We start from the raw sequence: 21,552 nt of genomic DNA, 5'->3' as shown, positions 1-21,552 counted from the left end.
TACAAAAACCTAGCATATGGGTTTTAGACAGAAATTTTAAAATTTTTTTTCCCATATAATTTATAAAAATTGGGGCCCCCAGGGCAGGGCCCCTTTTTTTCCCCCCCGGGGGGACATTTGAACAATTTTGTTTAGGACCAAAACAATGCTACAAAAACCCAAAAATCATTTAAATCAAGTGTTGTGGTTTCCCACAAGAAGATTTTTAAATTTTTTTCCATAAAGTCTATGTAAAACTTGGGGCCCCCCGGGGGGGGCCACATTTACCTGGGGGGTAATTTGAATAAGTTTTAGAGGACCCTAGATGATGCTACATACCAAAAATCAAAGCCTAGGCCGTGTGGTTTTGTAAAGAAATTTTCAAAATTTTCCCTTTAATCTAATAAAAACCCTGTACCTCCGGGGGGGGGACCATATTTGACCCTTGGGGGGTAAAATTTACAATTTTGGTAGAGGACACTAAATGATGCTAAAAACAGTTCAAGCCCTAGGCCCTGTGGGTTTTGGGGCAGAAGATTTTTAAAGTTTTTTCCCTTTTGGTTGCCATGCAACCCCGGTTCTGCATGAATTAAATTCTTTGAATAATTTTTAAAGGGGGCCCTCAAGGTCATTTCCCGTAAGTTTGGGTTATTTCCCTTGGTTTTCAAGAAAAAAAGGAAAAAGACACACGTCCAGGGGGGTGACGAGGACTTGAGCGGGCACAAAAAGCTCACCCTGAGCCCTTTGGCTCAGGGACTAATAAAAACTAGCAAACGCTGACCAAATTGTATCGCACGCATGTTTTCATTTTTAAAATTTGAAATTCTGCCATTTATTGAAAACACTTTTGTCTGAAAATGCCCCTGAAAAAGAAATGGTACAAGTAATTTTCAGTCTATACTACTAACCTTGACCAAAAGTTAGGAAGGACTTGTCCTTTGGTTATCCTTTTTCTTCCATTTTGGGGGGTGGTTAAATTTTTTACGGTTCCTATTTTAATAAAAAATTATAAGATTTATTATAAAAAATGAAAGTCTTTTTTTTATTATAACCCCATATTATAGCAGAAGGTTCTAAAATGATACTGATAAACTACAGTTTTAAAAAAGGGCAAACAATTTGACTTTGACTTAAGCAAGAGTTGAACTTATAAGATACATGAGGTAACACCGATCATTTCCAACAACTTTATAAATTAGCAGTGTTTCATTTCCAAGAGGGGAAAGAGCAGTACTGATTTTTTCAGAAAATACGTTCAGTATTTGGGGAAAATTGGGAAGAAAAAACTCAACCTAGTCAATTTCAGAAAAAAAGCACAATTTGAAAGCATTTTTGTTGAGAAAAAGGGTTTTTTGATAGTCTTACTACAGAAAGACAAAAAGCTCGGTTAAGATATATGTAACATAAATACCTTTGCAGCAATCATGTAAGGTGGAATAACTTCAATATTTAACTCCTCCATGAGTTTACGACACTCTAAATGATAAAGTCTCCCCAGCGGGATTTTACAATTCCTGACCGAGGAAAATCCATCGTAGACCGGTCGGTAGTGTGAGTAGTCCCTTCTAAAATAGGGCCCGTGATCTACCATTGGGAAAATTTCTTTTGTTAAGGGTAATTCAGTTTTCCAGATAACCTAGGGAAAATTATTTCAAGTATTTTTTAACAATAATTTAAATAAAATTTACATATCTATCATTTCCCCTCGTCCCATGAGTTGGGTGTAGAAAATTTTTTAAGGGGGGGTGGTCTAGTGGATAGGTGTCGGCCGCTAATCCGGGGTTTTGGGTTTGGCCCCCCGGGGGTCACGACCGTGACTTTTTATTGGCACATAACTGGTTTTTTCAGGAAGCAACTCGAGAGTGGTTACAGTACGCTTTTAAACTTTCTCACAAAAACTAGCTAGAACAAATAAGTATAAACTAAACTGAATTGGGAAGGGATTCGCGTTTTTTCAAGGGGCGGGCCAGACTTGAAATAATTCTCCCAAAGACACGATTCTTCTTTAAAATCTAAAAAGAATATCAAAGACCCATATTTTTTGGGGTACAAAAAAAAACCAAACCAAAACAAGGCTATTGTGAAACAATTTTTCTACCCCTGAGGGGCATGTCTGAGGTGCTATTACAATGTAAACCCTTTACTTTACCTTTGAAACTCATTAACATGTGCGGAGATCTGTATTTCATGGTTTCAATATCTGTCAGTCAGTAAGATAAATTTACAGTCAAACTTTCCTGAGACACCCCGTTTAAAGAGACCACTTTTTCAGTTTTTTGGTTTTTGAAGAATTTTTGTTGCGATTCATACAGAAAATCAAGATAAAAAACAATACTTTTCAAGGGCAAATTTTTCAAGTATATTTTTTTATAACGACCTAAAACTGAACAAGTTTTTTTTGTGTTCCATCTAATGCAAAAAAAAAAAAACCATCACTTGCCTCACCCTTGGGAATGAGTAACTGGGTTTTTAATTTATGTGATCACTTTTGCTGAGTTGAACGTTTTTTTGTGACTTTTTAGCGCACTCTCTCCCATGATATACGTTAGAATTTTGTCCACGAGTACAAATAAAACCTTTTGTTCTTCTGCTATTAGGCTTCACCTGTTTAATTCATCCCTTTTCTTTCACTTATTGGTAAAAACCCTTTATTTTTTTTTACTCATTTTAATTCACTAGAAACATCATTATTACCTTTTTTTTTTAAAAAAGAAAGGGGGAAAAATACAAAAAGGGGATTAAAAATAGAAAATTTCTTTACAGCAAATATCGATAAAATCGGCCGTAACCCTATATAAATACGGGGAAAAACAATGAGTGATCCGATCCCGGCAATTTCATGAAATTTTTTTTCACTTTTTTCCCATTTTTTAGTCTTATTCTTTTTGCAAACAAAGTTTCGGCAGAAAGTTTTTCAAGGGGTGAAAAGGCAAATTCAAGCAGTTTTTTTTTAAAAAATTCAAGTACATTTCCGGTTTTTTTGGGTTTTTACATTTTCAAGGACTACCATCGAATTCAAAGGGCTTTTCAAGGGCCCGTGCGAACCCCGTTTGTAGTAAGAAAAAGTTATGTTTAGGGCCACTTTTTTAGGTCCTTTTTTTTTGTTAAAAAAAAAAAAAAATTTTTATTGTCAATTTTGTTAAAGACCCCCTTTTTTACCTTTCTTTGGGTGGTCTCTTAAAAACAATATGTATTTCAAATTGTTTTTTTTCAAGATTAATTTTTTTTGGGTTTTTTTTTTGAGAGGTTTTTATTTTTTGGGGTTTTTAATTTCATTTTTAGTTTTCTACAAGACGGTCTTCAAATTGGTTAAAGTAAATTTTTAATTAATTACACATTAAAGCAAATGCCTGTTTTTACACTGCAAAGTCTGAAAATTTACAAAAAAATAAAAAGGGTTTCATTTTCAAATTTACATTGGGGAGTGACACTAAAATAAAATTACATTTGTCGGGAAAAGGGATGGGATAAACAGCTTTTTTTAAAAGGGGAAAAAAGGGGAAATTTTTTTTCAAAAATCATTCGAATTTTTTTCCCTTTTTCCCCCCGGAATTCCATGAAAAAAAAAAAAAATTCCCTACAAAAAGATTTTTAATTCAGTAAAAAGGGGAAAGGGGAACTTTATAAAAAAATAGTAATCCACAAAAATATGTTTCCACAAGTTACTGTTGAAGAAACGTTTTTTGTGAAAAATTTTACTTCATTTTTTCCCCAATTGTGAAAATATTATAGTTTTTTTAAAATTTTTAAGAATCTGTTCCTTTTAAAAAACCAAAATTTTTTCCAGAGAAAGGTGCAATAAAAAAAAATTTCTTTTAAATTAAAAAATTTGAAAAATATTTAAAAAGAAAAAAAAAATACCTTATTGTTAATAAAAAAATTATAAAAAAATATTTTTGAATTCAAATGTTTTACAAAAGCCTTGCTTTTTAAACAGAATTTCCTAAATTTTCGACTTACTTACTGGGGCATCTGCCATTAAACCATTTCCCGAGATTGACTGTATTAGAGGATTCCCATTATGCACATTTCCCCGAGATTCAACTGTACTTACTGAGATCCCATTATAGCAGCATGTTCCGAGATTCAGACTGTACTTACTGGGATCTCCCTTTTTCAGCAGCATTTCCCCGAATTCAGCTTACTTATGACATCTGCCATTTTAGCGGGCATGCCCCGAATTAAAACTGTACTTCTGGGGGCTCTCCATTATAACAGTTTCCCCTGAGACCCAGACTGTACTTAGAGGATCTCCCTTTAATTAATAATAACTAATTTCCTAGATACAACTGAGTAGTGGCTCTGCTGTTTTCCCTGAGATTTATGTCCCTTCGGCCTCTCCTTTTTACTCTGTTACGTACCTTTGAGCCCTCCTTTATTACCATTTTTCTGTCCCTACTGAGACTTGCCTTTTTATCTCTGTTACTGTACCTTTTGGCCTCGCCTTTTTTCCCATTTTTTAATTGTTTAGATTGATTTTGGGGCCTCGGGGACATCAGACAGGTTTTCCCGAGTTTTGATGTATGTGTTTTTATATGTGTAGCCCAAACTGTTCAAACTTTCCCTTCTAAACAAAAATTTTTAAATGCGGTATTGAAAACTATAAATTTTTTTCTCATCCATTTTCATTGAAAAATGTACTTTACACTTTTTAAAAAATTTCACCCTTTTAAAATCAAAAAAAAAAAATTCAAAAAACTGATTCCCCAATCAATATCTTGGAGAAACCCTAGATTGTTTGAGTTTTTGGGTTAGAAAACCACATTTGTCTAAAAGGGGGGGCCGGGGGGTTTTTTTTATTTTTGGGTTTTTTTTTAAAAAAAAAAAACTTAATTTCATGTTTCATAGCATTAAAAACAAGTTAAAAGTAAGGAAATTTAAAAAATAACGTTAACTTCAATCACCTGACCTTTTTTGATCTTGAATAAAGTTTACTTCTGAAATTTTTTCCAAAAAAGGGGGAACTTTTAGGAACTCACTATGCCAAAAGGGAAATAAAATCCTATGATTTTCTAATGACAATTTTCCCAAAGCGCTCAATTAACAGTTTAAATGTGCCCTAAAACAAACGAACGGAAATTCAATTACTTCATTAATTTCCAAAATGTATGATTGTTTCAGTTAACAACGAAATATTTCACTTAGTGAATACCAGAGGCATTTTTTTTAAACCAAAAGATCGGGTTTCCCCCCAATCTATTTTTTTCCCCCAGAGTAAAAGAAACTGATCCCCAGCAAAAACAAATTTTTTTACTGATATTAAACAAAATTTTTTTCCATTTTTTTAATGAGATTTAGCCTTTTAAAGTTACAAAAATGTATTTCTTTGTTTTATAGTGAAATCACGGGATTTTCTTGAAACTGTTTTTTTTTCAATTTTTTAAAGAAATGTTTTTTTTGCATGTTCGTAAAAACATAAATTTCAGTCACAATAAATTTTTGTCTGTTTTGAATCGGGAAAATTTTCCCCCAATTTGGTAGTCGGGGAGAAAATTTAGTCCCATTCAAGAGCTTATTTTATATTATAAAATTCATAATCATCCTCATTGGGGGAAGGTTGTTTTTTTTCCATGCCTTTTGGTACTCTCAAGAGTTTTGTTATACAGTATTGCTTGCCACCTCTTTTTTTACATTTTGTTTCCCCCATGGGGACCCCTTGCTTCTTCTATTACCCAATACTGGGGGAATTTCCCCTTATATATAAAATAAATGTAAAGTTTGCTTCTTTTAAATTTTTTGGGTTTTAGGGGCGCACCCACAAAAAAGGGTTATATGGGCCAAACAGGACAAAAAAATTTTTTGGTCCAATCTCTTTTTACATTGAAATAAAAATGAGGTATGGAAAAATTTGCTTCAACTACTAAAGTTAAAATTCAAATAATAATATTATTCTACGGAGCCCTGCTTTTTAAAAAAAACTTTTTTTCCTTCTTGGTAACCAAAAGCACTACAAAATTGTTCAAGTGTTCTACAAAAAATTTTCAAGATTTAGAGCATTTTCATTACCAAGGGCCATTTTGGCCAGAAAAACTTTAAGTTTACACCCCTAAGGGTAACAATTTTGTTTAAAAAATCCCCCATTAAACACTTTCCCCAAATTTTTTTTAAAGGTTTGCTGGGGGAAAATTTAGCCCTGTACGCAATTTTGGCATTTTTTAACAAAAATTGGCAAAAACACTGGGAAAGTGAACAAAAGGAAAACATTTCGGGGAAAAATTATTTCTTTTATACCAATAATACTTACTTTTTAGTGCGTACCAAACCAAATGGCCAGAAAATTGTTTTTTTTTTTTCTAAAACTGAAATTATTTTTACTTCCCTTTGGGATTTCCCCCCTACCCCGGGGCCTAAAATGACATGGAACCAAATTTTTAAAAACACAAGTCCCCCAACCTCTTGAAAGTCATTTTAAAATTATCAATCTGAAGTAAATCTTGGGTTATTAATTTCAACACGGGTTTTTAGTAATTATAACTTTTGGGGGACGCTATCAATAGCAGAAGAGACTCTGTTTGACCCAAAATTCTGTAGCAATAATAATAAAAATTAATGGCTTTTTTAAAGGGTAAACAGGGGGGTTGAAGGCCCCGGAAAATAAAACTTATTACATTTGTTCAGTTTTTCAAAAGTCAAAAAAAAAATGGTGTATTGTTTCACAAAAACTTTTTAAAAAACGTTTCTCATTTAAAATTGTTTTTAACAAAAGCTTCTTTTTCTTACACTGTAAAAGGTAAAAAGCGCACGGGATTTAAATGCCCCGGGGAGGTTTCCCGGGAGGAGGTTCCAAACTAATCCTATCCTGGGGAAAAAGGGAAAATTGATAAAAATTTATTTCTTGTCCGATGGAAAATAAATTTCAAATTTTGATGATTTTTGGGCCCTGTATTTGCCTAAATGGATTTAAAGTTTTGGAACAGAGTTCAAATTTTGTACATTGTGTAACTTCCCAAAAAAAAACGCTTTTTTGTAAGTGGGCGTAAAAAATTTTCTTATTAACTCCTAAAAATATTGGATTTTTGGGGATGAAAGGTTATTCGGGTCACACATTAAAAAACCGGGAATCCACCAAAAAAAACCGGAATACCTTTCCATAACGGAATACACCTGTATTTTTTTAAATCAAAGGTTTTTTTAAAGGGTTTTTTGACAAAAATTCAAAATAAATAAAAAAAATATAATTACAAAAGGAAAATAAAATACTTTTGCGCAAAACAATTTTTTTGTATAGTTGAAATTCGGGGGGAGGAAAGGCAATTCCAAAACCGAAATCCCACCGTATATTTTTTAATTTTAAAGGCGTGCTAGTCGGGCCTTTAAAAATTTAATACCCACTTTTGTTTCAGGGAAAAATTAAAAGACAACTGTCATCGCTTTCCGTGCATTTTTTCGCATTTCAATTTTTTTTTTTTTTTTTTAAAAAAACAAAAAAGGGTATTTATAACTATTTTAATCTTTTTTTTTTCATGGACCCTTAATTTTAAACACAATAAATTTTTCAAATTAAATTTTCGTTTTCAAGGCTTTGGAAAAAAACCCTTGAAAATAAATTTTAATAAAATTTTTCGTCAGTTTTTTAAACAGTATGTACTTATTAAAAAAAAAGGGAAATAATGTTTTTTTTTTTTTGTTTTGTTTTTTTTTAATTCAAATTTTCATTGCAAGTTTCTTCTAGTGCAAATCGAATACATCATGTCATACATTCATATTTACTGATTCCTTTGCATTTTTAAAAAATGTAAATTTTTATGACCCCGGGACCAAACCCTGAGTCGTGAATTGATTTTTTTAGGGGGTTAGACGATTTTCCAAAACTTTAAAAAATTTCATTTGCGATTTTTGCCACTTCGGTAAAGGGAAACTACTAGCAGCGCTTACTGTCTATGGTAAAATCTAAGATTGCTGTTACATCCCGTAAAGGGAGCGAGTGTTTTATTTTTTTCTTAAACAATTTTAATTTCTTAAAATTTTAATATTTTTTTGAAAAAAAATTTTAAAAAATAAAGATTTTATGATATAATTAAAGATTATGTTATCTCCAACCGGTTAAACGGGAAAACAAAAAAAAACTTTTTTACTGTGATTTAGACCAAAAACCTGATTTTTCAATGGCAATCTGGAATCTGTAAAAAAAAAAACCAAAAAATTTAAACAGATTGAACAAATTCAAAGAAAATTTTTTTTGTGCTGAGGGGTAATGAAAAAAACCGGGTCCAAAAAATTTTAAAACCAGAACCCACCAAAAAAACCGGAAATACATTTCCATAACCAGAATACACCTTATTTTTTTAAAGGTATTTTTGAATTTTTTTTAAATTATTTTTTTTTAGATTGAATTATGAAAAAAAACCCTTCAAAAATACCTTTAAAATGCTTCGCTCCCATTCAAATAAGATTTTTTTTATTCAAAAGTCGTTTAAAAAACGCAATTTTTGGCGATAGAAAATGGCGTTTAAATTAATTAAAATTAAAAAAAATATGAAAAAAAAAAAGCCCTAAACGCTGGAAAATACTATTTTATCGACAAAAATGTGCAAAGGGGTCCCGGTAAAAAAAAAAAAAAAAGTGTAAAAATTTGCCCAAAGGCAAATTCCCCCCAAAAAACGGTATTTTTGAACACTTAATTGAACCCGTCTGTTTTTATTAAAGGGCCCAATAAAAATTTTTTTTTAAATTTGTTCAATCTGTTTAATTTGGGTTTTTTGATACAGATTGCAGATTGCCATTGAACATTCAATTTTAGATCTAACTAACTCAGTATAAGCTTTTTCTTTCACTTTTTTCGGGCAGTAACGAAATTTCCTTTTTTAAAAAAACCCAGTATCTAAAACAAAAAGGCCCAAAATGCATATCAGAGTTAGGGTTTTTTTTGGGGGCCTAACATAGTCAAAAAAGTGTAAAAAGTGTGCAGTCTTATAGTTTTGTAAAAGGGGGACCAAAACAAAAAAATTTAACCTTGCCGCAATAAAGTGACGACAACCTCTAATGCTTTTTACAACGCTATTCCCCGCAAGGGTTTTGACGAAAAAAGGAATAGTTTTTCCCAAAAACTGACTATCCAACTTTTTTACGCGTCCTTGGAAAATTTTTGGGATTTTTTTTTTGTATGGGCAATACCCCCCACTGGTCAAACACTCAAAGACCAAAAAGTTGAAGAAAAACTTCCGAGGAAGTTTCATCGCTGCGGGTGTACTGTATAGGTTTTAATGCGGTTATTTCACGGGTTGGCATAAAAAAAAAAAACTTACTGTTTAAAGGGGATTCAATTCTCTTAACTATGTAGTATTTAAAATTAATCAAATAATATCCAAAAAAAAAAACGAATTTTTGGTGATTTAAAACCCTTTTTATGTTTTTGTACACATCAACGTTTTTCGTTTTTTTTCAGCCCCTATAAAAAAACCATAACTTTAAGTTGTATAACTTACAAAGTCTTTTTTGGGTCAAAGTTATCTGAATAAAGTTTTTCTTTCTTATTTTCTGACAGTTTTTCTAAGAAAACCATTTTCCAGGGTCATTAACAGTTATTAAAAAAGCGATTTTGGGGTTATTTTAATTTTTGAAGAGGATTGTCCCCCCTGTCAACAGCCCCCCCTAAACTGCGAGCAACAAGATTACTGAACATTTCAAATTACCTGTAAAAATGTTTTTTATTTTTCTCTAGAAAAAGAAGAAACTAAAAGCTTTCACTTTTTTAAAAATTCCCTATGAAGTATGCCAAAAATTTATAGTCTGAAAATGCGGGAATCTTTTTAAACATTTAACCCTTCAAAAAATTTTTATTTAACTTCGTTTTTTATAGACAATATCACAGGATTTTATTTTTATCATAAAAATTTATTAGAACTGTAAAATCGTTAGATAGACTTCTGTGGTCAATTTTATAAGGGTTTTTTAGTTATTATTTTTTTTTCAGAACCAATAATTTAAAAGTAGACATACATGTAAAATTTTCATTAAAATTTTTCCCGATTTTCTAAAAGTTATGTATTTTTTAAATAATTAAACATTTCCCCTTTTTTAATGCTGCAAAAAGTCATATGTATAAATTAAAGCACATTTTCCCCGTTCTGAATTTGACAGAGAAAATATCTTTAAATTTAGTATTGTTTTATTTTAATTTTTTGGCTTTTTTTACCCCTGCCCGGTTTCCGGTTTGTCTGTCTGTTGTCCCTAGACACAATCTTTTTGCCACATTCTCCCCATCCCCCCCAAAAAATTTAATGAAACTTCACCACAAGTGATCGTAAAAAAGTAGTTGTGCATGGGGGGATGTTAGGTTCTTTGAACAAAAAAAATTGCAAGGTTTTGGGCGTTTCGTTACATCTATGTAAATACAGTCGGTATGCAATCTTTTGCGCGCTAATCTTTCCCAACCCTTTACACAAAATTTAATTTTAAACTTCAACAGTCAGAAAAACCAACCTTAGTTGTGCATGGTGATGGTAGCTTTTTGTAAAATTTTTTCAATTATGGGGTTTTTTTTTTGTTATTATGTTTTTACATCCATATTTTTGCATCCTGTTGCGAAATTTTATTGACTGTGTCGTGCAGTGGGGGGGGACATCTTACTTTGGTAGCTCTTTATTTTTTGTTTTTTTATTTTTTGGGGGGTTTATTTGGGTTAGCCACTGTCACATTGATTGCTCATTTAAAAGGGGAAGGAAACCCCAAGTGCACCCCTAGGGATTGTTCCAGGTTTTTGGGCAGGGGCTAGGTTAAAATCGCCGACATTCATATATAAGCCCCCGGAAAAGGTTTTAGATGAAGAATTCAAAAAATTTTGGGGTTTCGAACCTTTACCATTCCCATGGAGGCCCTTTTAAATTATTAGACAGTGAAAAGTTTGATTTAAAAATATTCAGAAAGTTCTAAATAAATGCCCCCAGTTTTTTGTTTTTCCAATTTTGTGTGATTTGATTAATAAAATTTCTCTATTAAAGGCATTTTACCTACAAATTTTGGCTAAAAAAGATCTTTTTTTAAAATTTTTGTTGGTCATTTAATAAATTAAAAAACGGTTTTTTTTTTTTAAACTACCCCTTTTAAACTTTCATTAAGAAAAAAAAAAAACATGCCAATTTTTAATCGAACCGGGGTGCCACGGGAATGAAAAAATTTTTTCTGCCCCGGGGGGAATTTATAAACTTATTTTTTAGGCAGTTTTTACATAGAGTAAAAAATTACAAAAAACCCTTTTAAATTTTCCCGTGTAAAAAAAAATTTGTAAAAACAAAATTCCAGGTTTCAATAACATAACAGTATCTGTCATAAATTATTCAAGTTTTTTAAAAAGGTATAGCATTTTAATTTTTGATACCAAAATTTTCTCTTTTTTGTTGCGTAGATTTGAGGACAGTGATTTTGTAATCAATATCGTTTTTGGGGTTATATCATTTTTTTTTTACTTTCAGGTAAGTATTAGTTTGTTAAGGAAAAATTTCTGTAAACTGCTCTAAGCATGATTTTTAAAATGACAATAAAAATATTGATATTTTTTTTGGTATTTAAAAATTTCCTTTCTACCTTTTTGCATTTTAAAAAACATACATTTATGAAATTTTTTAAAGTATAAAGTTGATTAACCAGGGGGCACCTTTTCGGGCCCCTTGGGCCCTTTTCGACAAAAATTAAATGTGGCTCCGAAATTTTTTTAATTGGGGAAAAAGGCCCCAGCTATTTTTCTGCAAAAAATAGAAATTGCCAGTTTTTGGACCAGGGTGGAAAAAAACGAAACTGGAAGACAAAATCCGTTTTTTTAAAGGGAGGGAGCCAAAATTTTAATTTTATTGTTTAGGGGAGTTAATTGGCGATAATTTGATTTTTTGAATAACAAATAGATAAATTTTAATCATATGTTTTTTCACCCGTAATTTATGAGCAGTCGGGGGTTTAAAAAAATTTTCTATGATTTGCCGAAGGGTTGTTTGGGGAAAAAAAAAAAAATAAAAAATTTCTTTAGACAAGCAAAAAGTATATTGAAAAGCTTTGGGATAGAAAAGAAAAAAAATAGGTATTTTATAAAAATTTTTTTTAACTTATTTTTTCCCAATTTGTACCCTTTTCGCGACCCCTGATTTTCAGATATTTCTGTCATTTCTACGCGATTTTTTTGGCGGGCTTAAAAAAAAGCAAATAAAAATCACATTTTAAGAAAAAATATGCAACTGTTGCAAAAGGAGCTCTTATTTTGAAGTAATTTTTAGAATAAAAAAAAAAGCGAAAGATCGAACCCCCCCACTTTTAAGGGAAAGTGAAAATAAGACACTGTTTTTTTTTTAAAACATTTTTTTTTCATTTTTTTGACATCTTTATTTTAAATGTGATTTCAGAATTTTTTTATTAAATGGCAGATGTTTATAAAAAAATAATTTTAGAAATCACCACAAATTGTTTTCTAATAGCGTTTTAAAAAGGGTTATAAGAAATTGTAATCTACTTATTTTTTGATAGATATACTTTGGGGCATAAAGTAGTCCTACAAAACTCAAAAATTATGCCTTCGCCATTTTTGGTTTTTAAGAAATATGTAAAAAACTACATTAATTTCTTGGTGTATATACTTTGGTTTTATATAATTTTTTTTCCTACAAAAAAGTCAAAAGTTATGCGCTTCGCCATTTTTGGCCCCAAATTTTACTTCGGGAAAAAGCAGTGGCAGAGAGAAAAATTCCCCCGGTGACCCCGATTAACCCTTTTTAAAAGGTTTTGGGAAAACACTTCCCCCTACAGAGGGGAAGTCATTAAAATCATCAGGGGTTCCATAGACCCGAAAACCCCGGGTCCCAGGCCTTGGGCCCCAAATTTTTTAAAGGGGCCCTTTTTCCAAAAAACAGGAGCCTGTCCCAAAAAAATCCATATAATTGACTTTTTTTTTTTTTTATTTTTTTAAACTTGATTTTACCTAAGAAAACAATAAAAATAAGTCAGTTTTCAGCATAATAAAAAAGTCGTTTCAGGGCATTGTCTCATATTGTAACTAAAATTTATCAAAATTCATGTTATTTTGATAAGGGTTTTTTTTTTATTTTATTTAATTTTTTAAAAAACAGAACATGTATAACCTCTATAAAAATGTATCCAAAAAATTTCTATCCGGTACTAGACACTTTTGGAATTCATCGGAAAGATTTTTTGCCTTTTTTCTTTTCCCAATTAAAACTAAACAGAATGTTCCTAAACAATGATGTATTATCATTAAAAATCATTGAAAGTAGTTTTTTAAGGGTTTGGAAAAATTGCAATGACATCGGGTTTTAATTAATTGAAAAGGGGCATTCTAAAAAAAATTTTTGCTTTCAAAATTCATCAAAAAATTTGTGAATTTATTGTTAAAACGGGATGTCCTAAAAAAATGGGGCTAATTTTAATTGACAGAAAAAAAAACTTCAGTGCACTTTTCAAAGCCGGGAATAGCTGCTTTTCGATAATTTAAAATTGGCCCTTTTTGACATTTCAAGGATCAATATCTTTATCAAAATTTTAAATTTTATGTTCTTTTTTACCCCATGTCACTCACTGTGACGTAACTTGCTGAAAAAAAATCGCGAGGCAGTTACGGGAAAGGGCGGGATTTGCAAAGATCAAAGTCAGGGGGGGTATGACCCCAGTGTTTTTTTGGAATACAGGTCTATCGTGGGAAAAAGTTTAACTGAAAAATGAATGAAAAAGAAAGGGTTATCAAAGGAAAAAGCCCCGGGGGGGCCCCAGGACGCACAGGCAAGTATCAGGGGGGTCCTTTTAGCATCTTTTTAAAATCCCCGGGGCCGGACCCGGGGGCCCGGGGCAATGGAACCCCCCGATCTAGATCCGGGCCGGAGAAACAAGGGTTAGTTACATCAGAAAAAAATTTTTCAATGATTTTTTGGGAAAGGTATTTTTTAGATGGGTGTAAAAAGGGGCCCAAATCCCATCCATTTTTTTTGTCCTCCCTTTTAGTCAAGGGGGTTAAAGATATTGAATTTTTTCAGAAAAATGCTCTGTACAAAGAGGGTTTTTTTGGCCAAAAATCTTTTCATTTATGACTCTAAATGATGCCATTGATGGACTGTGATTTAAATTCCCTTTTTTTTTGGGGGCCCTTTAAGTTTAGAATTAATTGCCCGTCACAAAAATAAACAATCTGAAAAGCAAATTATTTGAAAATAAACAGACAAGCTAAAAATACACTAAATTTTTACCCACGAGTTTGATAACTTTCAATACTAAGCCAGCTTTTTTGTCGTACAAAAGCTTTTTTACTCATGTGTCCCTTGATCATAACGTTTAATTCAAGGGGATAATTAAAAATTTCGGACATTTTTTTTTAAAATTACAGGCTTTACTTTCTTATTGTAAAAGAATTACAAAGTATTTTACCTCCTCCATAAAACCTCCGCTCATTGTTATCGCTTTATTTTCGATCCAAAACAAAGAGAAAAGTACCGGCGAAAATAAACTTCCGGTTTTTCTTTTAAATAATGCCAAAGAACTATATTCAGCGAAAACGGGAGCATTGTCGCTTTTTATATGTAATAGTTATAGTATGTGTGAGAGTGTGTTACCAGGATATATCAGAGCTAGGGGTACATCGAGGGTATTTTTCTCTGCACATATCGTCGAGGCCGTTAGGCCGAGACAGATATGTGAAGAGAAATATACCGAGATGTACCCCTAGCTCTGATATATCCTCGTAACACACGAGCATCACATATTATAAACTGTTTTATCGCATAGTTCTATCATTTCAATTTATTTTTTATTTTTCGTTTATAGATCTATCATTTAAATTAATTTTTATAATTATTTTACACTTATGATTCCCTTTCTGCACCTCACTGACTGAAACCCAGAAACGTTCTGTTTTAGAAAATGTGTTCCCCAGGTAAAAGTATCCAACAGATTTCTACATTTGTATTTACTCTTTGCATTTCATTGGCCAAACGCTTATCTCGGAGTCTAATTTGCTTCAGCGCCCAAGTAATATTTTTCATTTCAGTGCGCTATCTCATGCTGTATAGCTACGTAAACGCGAACAAGCTATCAGAAATAAAACAACGTAAAAAAAACAACAAAAACGGAGTATAAAAAATCAAAATATGTCGGATTCCGATTTAAAATTAGATGATGGACAGGACATATTTTTATCTCAGGTTCTTGACGAGATTGAAAGTATGCAAGAAGACGATATAGTGTTGTCGCAAGCTCTGGATTTATTTGAAAACAAGAAATCGTTTGACTTGTCAGATTCTCAGTTTAAAAATCTTGTAGAGGATTGTACCAGTGCAGACTTTTTCGGAAACTGGACGGAGAGGAAATTCCACCACTCGAGGAATGCGATATCAACACACACCTTTCACGGTAAGTCAAAAAGCACATGTACCTTTGTTTCAATTATAATGCAATCAAGATGTAGCATTGTGAATTATACAGGTTTGTTGAAGTGACGAGATCAGTTGCAAACGCTTTGAGATTTGGCTGCGACTGCATTCTATATAAATTGGAGCCTATTCACTGTAGACTGGATATTTCGAACTAGCCCAACAGTTTCTAGTTTTTGCTGAATGAACTCCAAATGTTGTTGAAAAATATATTTATGGTCACTAAAAATGGCATTCTTAGGATATATATTTCTAAATACAGTTTTATCTAACTCATCCTTAATAGAGCTTTGCTTGGCAAGATAGTTTTAAACTAGACATTCCTGAATAAAGGTATCCGATGGTGATTAAAATAGCTTTTAAGAATCACTTTTCATGTTTAATGGCGTAAAAATGTAGCTTTCCAATTATGAAAATAGGCAAAATTACGATTTCGAAAACGGTACTTTTCAGAAAGTTTTCAACATTTTTGCATGGAAATGTACGTTGTTAGTCAAAATAAATCGACGGCCATGTCGATTTAGATTTGTAACTGGTAAAATCTTAGTGTGTGTGTTCGGATTTAACGTCTTTTTCAACAAGTTTTCAGTCATATAATTTATAAACAATGGTGTCTACTTGTAGCAGTGAGCACAATGCCACATTGATATATTGTGCAATTCTTTTTAGATTTTTGAATTCATGGAGAGTACAACATTAACTAGTATGTTTTTATACTTGCAGTTTTGTGGTAGAAGCAAGAAAGCAGGATGGTTCCCCCTACCCACCTGGATCGCTATATAATATTGCTTGTGGACTCTTGAGAAATCTCCGATCTTCTGGCATCTATGATAAAAACTTCTTGGATGAGACGAATGCACGATACGCGAGGTTCCGCGAGGTACTAGATGCTCAGATGAAAAAGCTGACAAAAGATGGGTTAGGTATTGGTCAGAGGGAGGCAAAACCAGTCAATGAAGAAGATGAAAAGATTTTGTGGTCTAAAGGTGTATTTGGGAACAGTTCATCTGTTGCTCTTCAGCATACCATGTATTTCTATAACTGTAAATTTTTCGGATTAAGGGCTTTGGATGAACACCGAACATTAAACTGTAACCAATTTGCAATCGGGAGTGACGAAAATGGTCGTTACATAGAATTTAAAGGTACAAACAGTAAAACGTACAATGGAGGATTAAAAACCAGGCGTATTGAACCAAAAATTATAAGACATTATGATGAAAATAGTGGAATTGTTGACTTTTATGAGCAGTATCTGAATGCATTGGGGCTTCGGGTCCATTTTATCGGCGGCCTTTAAACAAATCCGAGGGACACTTGCGTTACGGGGAACAAGTTGTTGGAATTAATAAGTTAAAAACTTTCATGAAAGACATTTGTTCGTCTGCAGGTTTAGAAGGTAGATACACAAACCATAGTGGTAAGAAAACGTGTGCCACAACACTCTACCAAGGAGGAATTCCCGAGGAAGAGATTATGAAACGAACTGGCCACAGATCCACTACCGGGTTAGGAAATACCAAAAACCGTCTCCCGCAATGTTGAAAGAAATTTCAAACACACTAAATCCGCCGCAGACGACAATCAAGGCACAGTGTGAAACGGTCAATGAGAAAAAATGCTGAAAGTGTTCTAAAGGATAACGACGAGTCAGTGGATAATAAACGCAGTGATCCAAGTTTTAAGGGTTTATTTCTGGAAATCACTCATTCTCTGGATGCACTTTTCAGTTTTAATATCGTACGAGAACTGTTGTAACAGTGTGTTGGAATTGTTGTTCATAATGATTATATAATTGACCTACCCGTAGCACATACATTATAGTGCCATAGCAGATACATTTTAGCAAAATAGCACATAACGGATACTTTTTTAGCGCTTTTCAGTTTTAAGAAACATTTAAGAAAACTTTGAATTTCATATTTCATGACAATCATGTATTTCTGATGTTCATTTAGAGATAATGATAAATATCGAATCTTCGAAATATTCTAGTTTATTTATTCTTTTACTTTATAGATGCAGGTATTTGTGATCACTCTATCTCCGTGAACAATAAATTTGAAATAAAATCATGTTTTCATTGGCAGGAAAAAATAATACTCCCTCCATAGGACCTTGCCATTGTAAGAAAAAAAGTGTTGCGATAAATATATTCTTTCTCTGTGAACTGTAAATTGGAGCTAAAATCATCTTTTCTTTGAAAGGAAAAAATTATACTCCCTTGATAGGACCTCAATAGAGAAAAAGTGTTCCGATATATATCAGAACAGTTTTACTGTGCTGATATATATCGGAACACTTTTTTTCTTATGAAACTCATAGAGAAAAAGTGTTCCGATATATATCGGAACAGTTTTGTAAGATATCAGCACAGTTTTGTAGTAATAATGTGTGTTACTATGTATAACATGCTGCAAAGATCAAAGGAAAATTGCCGCACTATGCGATAATTACTCATATGTTTTGTTTTTTTCAAAGATCATGAGACGATTTAAAAATGACATAAAACGGGATGTTAACTCGCTTATGGAAATTATAATATAGAAAAAGCGGAAACTCCACAGGTCGCTCAACATGACAAAAGTGAAAATGTTGCAGGCTTGGTTTGTTTGAGTCTGTTCATGCATAGACGGTAGTCCATCAACTTAGAGCTACTATAAACCTTGTCAACTCTACGACGTCAAGGCCTGCTGTAGAGCTATTCTGATATGTTTGGCATTTAATCAGCAACAGAAGAATAAATGTAATTTGTAAAATGACAGGTTTATCCATTTCAATTACATACTTTTCAGTGAATTATCGAAATACTAGAGTGATAGATATCTGGTATTTTCACAGTGAATCAGTGGTAAGAAACTAAACAATGTGTAAATTTTGTCGAAAAATGAAATAAAAAGAATATTTGTTTGTTTTACATGTAAGATCGAAAGATATTTCAGTCGTGAACCCGATAGTTTACATTTATATTATTGCATATATAGTTTTCACTTGGTAAAATATATTTTGATCTTACATATCCTCTATTTATTCACATTCATTTACATCCTTATTCATTGAATCGGTAATGAATTTGTCTTAATTTTTTGCATTAGCTAATAAGAGATATCCATGCAGCACTGGCATTGAAACAGGCACACATACAGTTCCCTGATGTAAATCAATCATTGATCAAGTAAAGTCAAGTAATTTTTATTTACAGGTAGGATAAACAAACAAGGGATAACAGGCTACAGTAAATTTCTGATGCCGACAGTTTTCGCATGTTTCGGGAAAATGTTTTTGGAAACTATTTTCTTCGAAGACGCCAATTTAGCTCTACATGTAATCTTAAGCATAATTTAAATACAAGCTGGTGCCAAACTTTGTTCCATTATTTGTTTGTTATGTCTATGATGTGTTCATGTATCTGTATAATGTCAAGCATATTTCAATGATATACATACATACATACATACACTGCTATAGGGTTTCAGTGTGAGAAGAGACTGTATTCCTTGAACATAACTGTTTCTGTTGGATCTCAGTCCTTGATTTATGAAATAAAAGTTACTAGACAATACATTAAATACTAGAACTTTATTCTTGCTCTAAAAAACCAACATATCTACGTTCAATATATTCAAAGTGTTCTCTACTGCTCTGGCCTTATATATTTTACAAGCAGAATTTTCTTATAGTAAATTTGGTATGTAGCGCCCTTTTGCCGATGTTTTCTTTTCATGCTTGGTGGTTGTGGAAAATCGACAACCCATCTTATCTTCTATTGTTATAACATGTATTTACTTACATGAAATAACAATATTTTGAGGAGGTCGTGGGAATGACTTACTTTAGAACATTTAAGATGATAACTATCTTTACGTACATGCAGTAAGTACGTAAGAAGATCATGACCGCTACGGCTAATTTAGATAAGGATTTGCTAGTTTAAAAAGCAGTACATCGTATATAAATATATACTTTTTCGTAAAGTATCGCCGAAGTTTAAACACAATTAGAATGAGTGAATACTTATTTGTTTCAATAATTTCTTTGGTGTTAGCTTTCCATTTTGCAGCAGGGTCAGCTGAGGACGGCACACTCCTAGAACATGTCGTAGAGCGACTGAACCAGAAAGACACGGAAATTGATATGCTTATGGATCGAGTTAGGGGAATGGAGCAAGAGCTCACTGGCTTGAGAGCGCAATGTTCTGGAAAAGGAGGCAAGTACTTTACAATTCTTTTTGTTTAGCTTTGAGTGCCATATCTAAATACAAAGTGTTCCAATCCTATTATGTCCTTTATGGAAAGGAATTAATATAAGCATTTACTTGCTTGTTTTCTGATCCAACATTTCATAAATGTATTTTGCACAATGACTATGTTACTTGATCGAATGAAATAATCTGTTAACTCTGTACGGATTGTTATTTCTGTTTCTTCCAATATTCAGCTGAATCAAAACAATACAGAATCTGATATCCGCAATGTCAGGCCGTGGAAGTAATAAAATTCAGTGCCGTAGTAATACTTTTAGAAATAAATGTCAATGTTATACGAACTTTTTGTGCACCGAAAGTCATATCTGCAAGCTAAACTTTTAAGATAAGAAATGGCAAGATTAAAAAGTAGCTATTGAACATTCCTAGTTCAGCATCTATTGACAATCTTTCATCAACAGTCAAGCTTCATCTTATATTTTGATATTCTTTATGCTTATGCTTTAAGCTTAAAACTGAGAGCGAAGGGTGCACAAATCAAACATTTCTATAGATTCGTATAGTAATTGCATTTAATTTTTAGGACAGCAGAAAAGAGACTACCAGAAGCGCGCCAATGAAAACAACGTTGCGTTCTATGTAGAGATGTGGAATTTCACAGTACATGCTCAAGCACATCAAAACCTCATCTTTGATCGAGTTACAACAAACATTGGCACTGGCTATGACTCAAAGTCTGGCATCTTCGAAGCACCTGTACCAGGAGTTTACGTCTTTTCTGTGACAATGATGGCCGATCCAAGCCACTACGACCGCTATCAGATAATGAAAAATGGGTCCGAACTGTTGGGGAACATGCTTGCTCACGCCCCTACGAACGCGTACGACACGACGGCTCAAACAATTGTTGTGGTTTTACAAGCCGGGGACCAGATCTCTGTCCAGCACTCTGATCCCGACGGATTTGCCCATGGCCATCTTTATAGTACATTCGCTGGCTTCCTACAACAAGAAGACTATTCAACAATTGTTGGATGAAATCAAATATTCGAAATGATATCCCAAGTGGCTAAAAAAGAATGACTATTGGTGTAAGATAAACTCTTACAAATATATTATTCATTAGCATTGTTATAACTTATTGGAACTAAATTCTAAGGCATCTAATATTTCAAAATTTCCGATTCAGGAGATTCGTAAAGCATTCCTGTGTTGGTGTTGCTTGTGAATTAATACCGGTATCGGCCGACTTACTGTTCCTTATGAAAAACATTTAAATTACTCGTAAGTTAAATGGTTTGTAAATGATAAGACAAATTTGAAAAGTATAGAGACACTATGACTAACTTAGCCTAGCTCTTTGCGAATACAGTCTGGTTCTTTAACGTGCCCGGTGTATAGCACCAATACACGCGAAGCCGTACTTCCTGAGAAGAACAAGTACTAGCCTCTTAGTTAGGTGGGAGACACTCAACAGCATCTCAGATATTTCCAGTGTCCAGACCGGGATTCGATTACCGGACCCCTGGATTGAAAGTCAAGCGTGTTACCACTAGAAACACACTAGACCATCGGGTCATATTTAGGGACTTTTCGAATGCCAGTGATACTAGATCAACGGTCTCGTAGCGAAACTCCTTTAGGACATTAGTCGTAAAAGGAAAAAAAAATGTTTGTTTCCGGTATCCCGACCTACCCTAATATTTTGGCCCGACCCGAAATGTGTTTATGGCCTTGGAGATTTTTTTTTCAACTTTAACAAAAAGTTGCAAAACTGCACTTTTTATGCTTTAAACATGATCAGTGGTGTTAGAAATCAAGTTACTGATGCTCTAAAGGCATAGCCTCCTTAATTATTTGTATTCATTTTTTGACATGAAAATAATTTCCGAAAAGTCTCACTTAATAAAAATAATCCCCCCCCCCCCAAAAAAAAAAAAAAAAAAATTACCGACCTACCTACTCTAATTTTTTAGCATGTCTGCTGTCACATCCACTTTGAGATTTTAGCAG

General features: G+C 32.8%; 2 protein-coding genes across 2 annotated transcripts in view; one reads left to right on the top strand and one right to left on the bottom strand.

Annotated features, from left to right (window-relative positions):
• The window catches only part of LOC123536115 (uncharacterized), a 164,548-nt gene that overhangs the window by 100,701 nt on the left and 42,295 nt on the right, over positions 1-21,552 (bottom strand). The window lies entirely within an intron of this gene.
• Positions 19,227-20,745, top strand: LOC123536884 (complement C1q tumor necrosis factor-related protein 3-like). Its single transcript, XM_045320375.2, has 2 exons — positions 19,227-19,542; positions 20,123-20,745. Exons 1-2 carry the CDS (start codon positions 19,338-19,340, stop codon positions 20,575-20,577), a joined length of 660 nt encoding a protein of 219 aa, XP_045176310.1. The 5' UTR covers positions 19,227-19,337; the 3' UTR covers positions 20,578-20,745.

Source organism: Mercenaria mercenaria, chromosome 17 (assembly GCF_021730395.1).
Source record: "Mercenaria mercenaria strain notata chromosome 17, MADL_Memer_1, whole genome shotgun sequence".
In the NCBI taxonomy this organism is placed as follows: Eukaryota; Metazoa; Mollusca; class Bivalvia; order Venerida; family Veneridae; genus Mercenaria; species Mercenaria mercenaria.
The sequence above is the reverse complement of the archived record's forward strand: the minus strand, read 5'-3'. Positions and strand labels throughout refer to the sequence as shown.